General features: G+C 35.1%; 1 protein-coding gene across 1 annotated transcript; it reads right to left on the reverse strand.

The window, feature by feature from the left end:
• Positions 1–4,718: 4,718 nt before the first annotated feature.
• On the reverse strand, positions 4,719–9,481 carry LOC141664237 (exportin-2). Its single transcript, XM_074470143.1, has 3 exons — positions 9,365–9,481; positions 6,281–9,204; positions 4,719–5,120 (listed from the first exon to the last, which is right to left on the reverse strand). Exon 2 carries the CDS (start codon positions 9,192–9,194, stop codon positions 6,297–6,299), a length of 2,898 nt encoding a protein of 965 aa, XP_074326244.1. The 5' UTR covers positions 9,195–9,204; positions 9,365–9,481; the 3' UTR covers positions 4,719–5,120; positions 6,281–6,296.
• Positions 9,482–10,344: the final 863 nt, after the last annotated feature.

Consider the following 10,344-nt stretch of genomic DNA (forward strand, 5'->3'; position numbering starts at 1 on the left):
TGGGCATCTTGAATTTCCTCGAGATATGGGCATTCATTATCTCTTCTGTGAAGGGTGGAGTTGGATCATCAGGATCTCCAAGGGGAAGGAGATTGCTTGGATCAGTTCTTGGGACAGCAGCCCTTCTTCTTACCGGACCATCCAGGTCTATGACGGGAGGAGGATTTCTTCCCCTAGGAGGTATCTGGGGTCTGGTGGCCTGGTGAGCCTCCAAATCACGCCTCAGCCTTTGGATTTCAGCCTCATGAGCCCTGATCCTTTCCTACACTTCTTGGGGATTCGCCCCTGGGGTGCTTTGGGGGCGTTGCCTTCCATCGGCCATTGGCTCTTTTCCAGAATGCCTCCTTCTCGGGGCCACTTCATCATCCGAAGATTCAGAGTCTCTTTCACTGTAAGGACCAGAAAATTCCCGATCCTCAGGGATAGGACCCAAACCTCGTATATAGGGGGGCGACTGCCCTCGTGCTTCGCTTCGCCCAGCATATCCGCTTCCTCCAACCTCAGGGTGAAGGGGCATCCCATAAGGGGGTTAGTAGTAACAATAGTTGAATATTCATACCCGACGTGTCGAGAATTCACAGGTATATGTACTTGTTGAACTTGAGGATTCGTACCTTGAATAGTCGGGGGAGTTGTCCCTTGTGGCTGAGGTTGAGTTGCCCCTGTCTGGGCTTCCCCCTGAGTAGATGCATAAGTTGAATGGGGAGGAACCTCCACGGTTGATGAAATCACCTGGGTTGTCTCTGATGGTGTTCCTTCCTCTAGAGCTCCAATTGTTCTCCGTGTTCTCGCCATGGTTGTTGCTGCGATTCCCACAGACGGCGCCAAATGTTATGGATAAAAAACTAAGGTTATTATTTGCTGTATTTATTACTAAGATTCGGGAGCTCAAGGCCTTTAATGGCTGCTCTCGTGTTTTGTGGCTCGATCTGCCTTTACGAGATGCCTACGTATCTCTATGAATTAGAGAATCAAGCCAAAAAACGTAGTTCTGATTTGTGGGGTGAGGCCCCTTATATAGATGTTGGGAGTCCTTGAATTGGACTTGGTATAGGAGACTTGGTGGGCAAGTCTCATAATTAGAATGGACTTTGGAGTCCTAGATAGTAGAAAACTGATTTCATATCCTTTTAGGTCCCCTTGAGGCTAATCTCTAAGGATTTATATCCTTATCGGGACTCTTCTCAACATCTGATTTTTCCCTTATTAATTAATTACGAAATTAATTAATAACCAGGGCTTTTGGGCATTTTTTATTCCATCAGGCCTGATCTGGTCCATCAGGCTTAACCTTTCTGGTCTAAGTATCATATATCTTTTTATTGGGCCTAGCAGTCCACAGCTTGTACAATTAATGCAGTATTTAATTATACAATCATAATTTATTTATCCCTATCAACATATATCGTTATTATATCAACCATCTCAGTCATTATCACCACACACTGAAAGGAATTAAATTATGATATTTCAACGAAATGTTATTAGAGATGAATGAAATACATTATGTGGGAGGAAGGATGGACAAATATGAAGTTATCAAAGGATGACAAAGATGTAGTTAAGTAGAAAAATAATATGCATATATGCGGAGCAGATTTAAATATAGTATGGTAACATGAGTGTAGTTAGAGAGTAGCTGAAATGTTGAGAAATGAGAAGATTGTTAAAATAAATTGGAATACATATAGTGTATGAAAATTCTTAAAAGTGATGATAGATCTATTAAAAATATTGTGACTAAGATTTTAAATAGTTAAAAATGAGAGGCTTAGATTGTGTACCCGTCCTCATTTTTAAGGTGAACTAGTGTAAAAGCCCGTGCGAGGCACGAACCTCCATATATATTGAAATATTATCTCGAACGAGTTTGCGTTTATACAGAAATAATTTTTTAATACGATAAATGATCATTTTAACTTTTCACTGAATTGTCTTACTTCTTTTTTTTCATACATACTATTAAAATGGTATTAGATAATTTTTGTGGTGAAAACTTATTTTTTATCGTACAATTCGATTTTAACTTACCCAGATAATTTTGAGATTTGATATTTACTGAAAGTTATGTGATTCCAATTAATAAAATAATCAAAACTATATCATCATAACAAAAATATTTGAAATTATTCGTAGGGATATGGATCGGGTCACTTCGGGGTCGGGAAATTACTATCCCCGCTGTTGATCCCCGAAACACACATTAAATCCGAAACGGGGATTCTTTTCGTTACCGGTCTCCGCCAGAACGGAGATTCACACGGGTATGCGAAGAATAATTAAAAATAATAATTTTGTATTTTTAGTATATTTTTTAAATAGAAAATAATCTACTAAACCATAATACATAAAAATATTGATAATATCTCATATTTTTAATATTAAATCATATTAAAACTGATTTATAATCTAAATAAATGACAAATTAAATATATATTATATATAATATAAAAAAATAGATCAATAAAATTATAGATTATTTTTAAAATTATTATAATTTTTTAAATACTATTTTTATAAAACTTTATTTAATTATATATATATTATACACCTCATCCTGATATATATATATATAAACAAATCGAGGTTGATTAAGAAAATTTATAAATGTGAAGTGAATTAAACAAATTGGAAATGAATATGAGGTGAGTAAAACAAATAAGAGGTGGTGTCATTTTTAAAAAATTTATAATAAAACTACAAAAACTAAATAAAAAAGAGGCACATAATTAATATATACCAACATTTTATATACTCAAAAATTAAAGTAATAAAAACGAACTTGATAAAAAGAGAGGATGTAGCTTATCTAATAAAAAATTTAAAGTTAACAAAAGAAGTGATTATCGCAATGGTAGTGACATGAAATATTTGAGTAGGAGGTCTCGTGTTTGATTCTTAGGATATATAATGTTATACTTATTTTTAACATAAACTATATGAGGATGACATTTTTATAATTTTTCAACATAAAAGGGGAAAAATTGTAATTTGACAGCCATTAAAATGGCTCAATTTGTCACTTGTCCTTTATAATAAAACTACAAAAACTAAATAAAAAGGAGGCACGTAAATAATATATACCAACATTTTATATACTCAAAATTTAAAATAATAAAAATGACCTTCATAAAAAGAAAGGATGTAGTTTATCTAATGAAAAATTTAAAATTAATTCAAGATGTGATGTAGCGCAATGGTTATGACATGAAATGTTTGAGTAGGAGGTCTGGTGTTCGATAATTAGGATATACAAAGTTATACTTATTTTTAACATAAACTATACGAGGATGACATTTTTATAATTTTTCAACATAAAAGGGCAAAATTGTAATTTGACAGCCATTAAAATGGCTCAATTCGCCCCTTGTCCTCCTATAATATATAAAAGGAGATTCTCATTTGAGTATGTGTGTGACTGTGGGTATACAATTTCATAATTTATACTTAATATGTGTGATTTGTATTATAATTTATAAGCTATATAATATATTTTAGATCTTAATTAAACAATCTCAATTACATAGAAAGTACCGATATTACATCTATTTTTTAAAGAAAATTTTAATAAGATTTATTGAAAAATAATTGTCCTCGTACTTAAGAAATTCAGTATGGTTAACGTACAAAAAATTATTTTATATAATATAGGGGAGCAAATAAAATTTACAAATAATAATTTTCATCTAATATCACGTAGAAGATGGTATAAACTAATGATTCGTACACCTAATAACAATCCTCATACAGTAATATTTAAAATATACATTTATTATCATGTAATGGTAATATCCATAATTTTTTATAATATATATAAAATAATTTATGACAAAAATAATAATGCAACTTTTGTTTTACAAGACTTCTCAATTATATCATTACAATCCTTCAAATATGAAAATGAAGAAATTATGTGTTTTAGATATATTAATATACAATACTTATTAAATTATTTCATGTTTTTGTCGAAAATTTCGATTGAACTGCTGCTAACAATCGACCTTTAATTAAACCGTGAAATATGAAATTAATTAATATGAAAAATGAATTGGACCTATTATAAATTTGCAAAAATGTAAAAAATAAAATCAAGTGGGCCCGTGCTTTGCACGTGCTATAATGCTAGAATTATGTAAAAGATCAAGAACAGAAAAATCTAAACAATTATCTTCCGTTTGTTAGCACAGGATATGACCGAAATACCCCTGGAATATTAACACCGTTAAGCCCAATTTGACAGAAGTCGTTTATTTAGGTAAATATTGTAAGTCGCCGTCACCAAAATGTATAATATGCACTACAATGCCAACAAATTTCAAAAAAAATTATTCATCTGGTCACTACAATGCAATTTAGTATTTACTCTAATTTTTATTATGTTTGGATGTTAAGATTATGTTAAGTTGAGCATTAGTTACTTGTTAAATTTGTGATTTTTTTAAGTCAAAAGGCTTCATGAAATCTTTTAATGACCGACCTACAACTCATTGACATGCAAGACTCATCAATATGAATATATGCAATTAAGACTTATCAATATGAATATCTTATCACCATTTTAACTCGGTATAAAAATATGAATATATCTCACCACATGCAGCATCAGTGACAATAACAAAATAGTTTGAACATGCAGCAGCAGTAACAATAACATAATAATTTTAACATGCAGATGCCATGACTATGAGATACGCTGGTAAATAACTTGACAAGACTCCTTCAAAAAGGAATATTGTTTTTCTTCCGACCCAAACCATTCAATGCCAAAGTCTCGAATATCCTACTCGGGACATGAGATTCAAAGAAAGATATATCAGCTAAAAGCTGTACAACACAATCAAACAAAAGGTGGGCATGCCTCTCTAAGAATGCAAGACTTAACCACACTCCATTCGGTAGGTAAGGTAAAACCAAGGATAAACTCTGACCACAAAGAAAAACTCATTATGCCAGAGATGCTCAATGCTTCAGGAAATGGATGACAATAGAAGCTTCTAAAAAACAATCAACAACAGTGCTTTGTTGCCATTTAAGCGTCATATAGGCCGGACAAGGAGAAGACTTTTAGACAAAACTGTGACCTTAAGCAGCATCTACACACCTCGTTGTCAAATAATAACCTGCAGAGGTACATTAATGAATACTTAACTGCTCGTCATCAAAAAATTAAAGTAGCATGAAACATCGAAATATCCATCATCACAACATTACTGCATTTTTAACCAGACCAGAGTAAGACACCTATTCACTACAACATCTAAACCTCTTCTTAAGATCTTATTCATCAAAATGTCAAAATTCATCTCCAATTTGGGATGAAGTACTATTCACAAAAAAATATCATAAACTAATTAACTAAGGCCCTCACAGAGATATAAGTACAGTTTATTGGTATTCTTGTCAAGAATACCTTTAACAGCTGAAGCAAAATCATGAAATATGCACTCGCACAAACTTGCATATATATTTAAGTTTCTACGGCGGTTGTTGGGGTGTTTTCGTAACTCCCTAATTTAAGCTATATATTAAAAACAAATTAGACAATAATTACACTTCCCATGTCATAATATAGAAGACATTGAAAGGTGACCTTCAAGAGAAGCCATATAAAAAGATGAGAGAGTGATAAACTAGAGTTCTTACTACAGCTAATCATAATAGCCATGCTCGAAACATAAATAAGAATTTAACTAATTAAAAATTATTTAAGAAGTAATTTCCCAAAATAAATTAATACATGACAACTAATAACACAATAACTTTCATCTCTGTCAAGGTGTTTTGGTTGCATAAGGTGTTATGGGTGCATAGTAATTATCAAAGATTAGAATTAGTGCAACTCCATTGATAATACGCAACATCTAGGATTAGTCGGTTTCAGTCGAGGGTCCATATTTTCAAGTTGTCTGATATAAAGCAACTACTCTCTTTCTTTTTTTCTCTTTTTTTTGCTAAGAGCAACTATTCACTACTAGCACCTATATATAGAAGACAATAAGCAGCATTTCCAACTCAGTCAGATCTCCGGTTGACCATTGTCTACAAGAACATAGCTGTAGTACGGATGGCATAATAAAATACTTATACAGTCATTTACGTGTTAACTTTCGTCAAGATCTTACAAAGAAAATTCACAGCTGCAAGGACTAAGAAAAACAGTATAATGATTTGCATAATAAAATAAATGGCATTGTGCACGGAGGAGTATGGAAAAGGGGAGAATTCTTTAACAATAAAAAATTAAAATGCTAGTGCTGCCTTCAGATAAAGAGAATTATACCTATGCTTCATAATGTTCATACGATGGAGCAATTGTAGGAGCCACAAAACTGGAGCAAAGCAGCTTGATTAGCCTGCTCAAGGTTTTCGCTGATCAACTGGGGATATCTTCCAGGGGCCTGAGCAGAAATATTTGCCAACATAGCCACCAAAAACTGTTTTGGATCTTTGATATCTTTCAAAAGATCCTCCTCTTTCTTTCCAGCATTGTACAGATGAACAAATGTGGCATTGTAACCAACTGTCTCTCCAAAGTCCGGGACTTCCAGTTCCTCCTCAACTCTGTCCTGTTCTGGCCGTGAAAGAAGGGTAACAATGCTGTCCAACATCTTACCCCAAAGCCTACCAGCTGATGGGTCCAGAAACACTGGGGATTCACATATAAGTCTAGTTGAAGCAACGGCAGTCAACTTGAGCTCAATAGACCCTGTTATAAGCTTCAAGGTAGGTATCCAAATACGGTCTATAATCATAACAAATATACTAGTCTGAACAGCATCAACTGATGCTACAAGGTTTTGAGGACCATGCTTGACAAGAAAAAGTGACATAAATATCACAGAAGACTTGGCAAACTTGGCTGTTTTGTTATTGTGAAGCTTAGAAAACAAACACGTCCATATACTGCTCATATAGGGTGCAATCACATCGTATCCAAGGTTCTCAATGATTGTATTCAGCACATAAAACCCTTGTTCATCTGATCTAGGAGTTGCGACAAGCTTGTAAAATATTTGAAGAACCTGGTTTAATCTCCCTTCTCTGTTAAGCTCATGAGGTGCTTTTTGAAGGAAAGACTGAAGTAAACGCACAAGAGCAGGGACATTTCCAGGTTTATTCCAAGAGTCAGGCAACAGGAGAATATCAAAGATCTGCATATAGTGGGGTGGAATGGGAGGATTGTTCAACTCTACAAGCTGAGACAACAGCTGGAATGCATAAGGAAAGAACTCAGCTACATCTCTGGCCAAGATCATCTGGAGGCTGGGAAACAGACTTCCTTCGAAGGTTGGCACAAGAGAAGAGTTTTTTTCACAAGCCCTCCTTACAAGAACAGCCACAGCTTCAAAAAGATAGTGATTAAAGACGGGATTTTTCGGGTTCTCACAAACCCTGTTAAGAACCAATGTCAGCCCATTAATGCAGGGTGAAGCAACCTCAATAGAAATGTCTGCAACACCAAGGACCCGCATTATACACTTCATTACATATTGGTTTTCCTCAGACTCTTGCTTCTCCAAGGCATTAAAAAGGTTGCGCATCAACTCCAAAAGATATGGACCGATGTCTGCTGAAGTATATCTTGCTCTAGCTCCATCATCCTTTACTAGAAGAAGTTTCTCAACACAACTGGCAGCATAAGAGTGAACTACATTGGAATCTGAATTGAGAAACCTAACAACATCAGGAAAAAGAGTCATTGCGGTGGGTTTTGAGATCTGATTCCTGAACATAGTGAAATATTTTAATGCTCCAGCCTTTAACATTGGGAATCCATTAATATCCTGACTACGTAATTCTGGAACAATGACTGATGCAAAAAAATTCTCCACTTCAACAAGGTCAGTCGACACTGAATTACCTCCAGCCTTTTTTGTGGCAAGTGAGACAACCAAATAGATGGCGCAGTCCTTGTGCTTCCAATTGGTAGCTGGATTCTGAGCAAAAGAGGTCAAGCAAGCCTGTATCTGGTTGGAAACCATTTCAGACACCTTCTCTTTGTACTGGGAAGCAATACCTTTCAGAAGTTCACATGCAATCCTTCTCCTTGTATCAAGATCACTGCCCTCCATATCTCTGCGTATGAACTCAACATAATTCATGTCAAACAATTCTTCATCCTCATCTCTCAGCATTACATTTGGTATAACAATACTCTGACATATCTGCTGCAGAATATCATCTCTGGCAAACAATGCATGGTGAACACTTGTGCTCACAGTAGTCAAGAACTTGATGGCTGTGACAGTGAGCCGATCCCGACTAGAGGATGCAGATGCAACCACAAGCAGATTCCAAACAGCATCTACAAATCCACTCAAATACTTTTTAAACAAATCCTCCTCCTTTTCCATGTAATGGCTTATATTATCACAGACAGCTGCCCGCAAGCCATCAACAAGCTCAACTCCCTCGGTACTGGCATCTTCAAGGGTGGGAAACTTGACTGTCAAGTAGTTTTTAAACTCAAGCATCCATTTATCCATGGTATCCTCAAAAAACTCTGGCAAATCTTGAAAATTGAGAGAATAAAAAATTCTGCAACACAACCTCTGAGACTCAATAAGTGGCTTAAGATTTGAGGGCTGTCCGCCAGAAGCAAGCACAGAATTAATCAAACCAGATGTTCTCTCAAAAATCTGCCAGAGTGTCTCGGCAAAATTATCAAGACAATATTTCAAATCAAGTAAGAGGTCGTTGGTCTTATACTCATACCTAAACTTCTTAAACAAAGAGTTGACAGTGGCTAAAACCCCGTTAACAGAGACATAATCAGAGGTGTTGCAGGCATTTTGTAGACTGAGGCGAAGATCAGGAAGTAAAGCAGGCCAAGCCTTGGGAAAATCGTGTTTGCCAATAACTGAAAGAGCCTCACTCAGCTGGGATTGGATACGAGGAGTGGAAGATAACATAACAGGAACAATAATAGATTTAATCTGTTCCTTTTCAGGGTCAGGTATGGAATTAGTCCATCGAGATTTGAGATGATTTTTAAAGTGGACAGCAGCAGCCTGACGAATGGCGTCGTCAACAGAGGGTTCAGCGACTAAACGGAGGACAGCAAGGCCATAATTGGGGGAATCGGAAGCAACGGAGAGGCTAGATTCAGCACGGCGTCTAGGTTCAGGGAGTGGAGATAGTGTGTCTCGAAATGAATTAGAGAGAAACTCGAGTGTTTGTTGGTTCCATTCCATTTTCGTGAAGCTGTTTTAGGGTTTATCAAGGGGGTAGACTTATCAGCAGCCAAATTTAATTATATAAACCCTAGCCTACTTTAGCAGCTTAAGCCAATGTTTTAATTAATAAAAACAAACCAAACAAAAGAATAATACTAGTATATATATATATATGCAGAGAGGTTTACCTGTAGATCGCTTGGACGGGCGTCGGAGGGAGTGTTGAGAGACTGAGAGAGAGAGAGAGAGAGAGAGAGAGAGAGAGAGAGAGATTTCAAGTTTGAAATCAGAGGAACCCTTTGGACCCTTTTTTATTAATAAAATTTAAGAATATCAAAACGGAGATATTAAGATGTTGATTTGGGCTTGGGCTTGGGCTTGCCTCAGCCATTTATTAATTCATTCACTTGTTCATGGGTTATTAATTAAGCCTTATTTCGGATCTATATTTTAAGAGTACAGATTTAACTTTTTTTTATATTTCGCGAATATTTATAGTAAAATTTTTTAGAAAAAATATTCAAAATACACCACTTTTGGCCTTCAACTGCCCAAAATACCCAAATGTGCGCGGATCGCCCAAAATAACCACGAAATACGCATTTCAGGAATGCGTATTCAACCTTTCAAATTTTAATAAAGAATACGCATATTACATGCATATTCACTTTTTCTTTTAAGAAGAATGTGCATGTTCAACATGCGTATTCACTAAAAAACAAAATATGAATACGTGTGTTCAACATGCGTATCATTTGTTAATTTTTTACAAGCTGAATACGCATTTCCCACATGCGTGTTTTATGGGTATTTTGGGCGCATAGTACCGCAAATTTGCATTTTGGGCATTTCTCGCTAAATGGTGGGTATTTTGGTTTTTCACCCAAAAAATTTCACCTTTTCACAAAAAATGCTTTGGATCCTTAAAATATAAATCTAAGGATTCTGAAGTAGTGTGTTATATAAATCTTACCCGGCAACCGATTATCAGCGATTAAAACCATTTATCCGTGTGTGTATATATATTTTTTATTGTATAAAATTAAGAAAGAATATTTACGCTAAGTTACTTCGAATAATCATAAAAATTTATATTATCCACTTCAAATCTTAAATATCTAATCGTAACGAAATGTCTCCCAGAACTATAATTATAAGCTGAGATTAT

This window comes from Apium graveolens, chromosome 6 (genome assembly GCF_009905375.1).
Source record: "Apium graveolens cultivar Ventura chromosome 6, ASM990537v1, whole genome shotgun sequence".
Classification (NCBI taxonomy): domain Eukaryota; kingdom Viridiplantae; phylum Streptophyta; class Magnoliopsida; order Apiales; family Apiaceae; genus Apium; species Apium graveolens.

What these genes read in the sequence shown, in the direction of transcription:
- LOC141664237 (XM_074470143.1), bottom strand. Translation starts at nt 9,194, where the DNA reads ATGGAATGGAACCAACAAACACTCGAGTTTCTCTCTAATTCATTTCGA.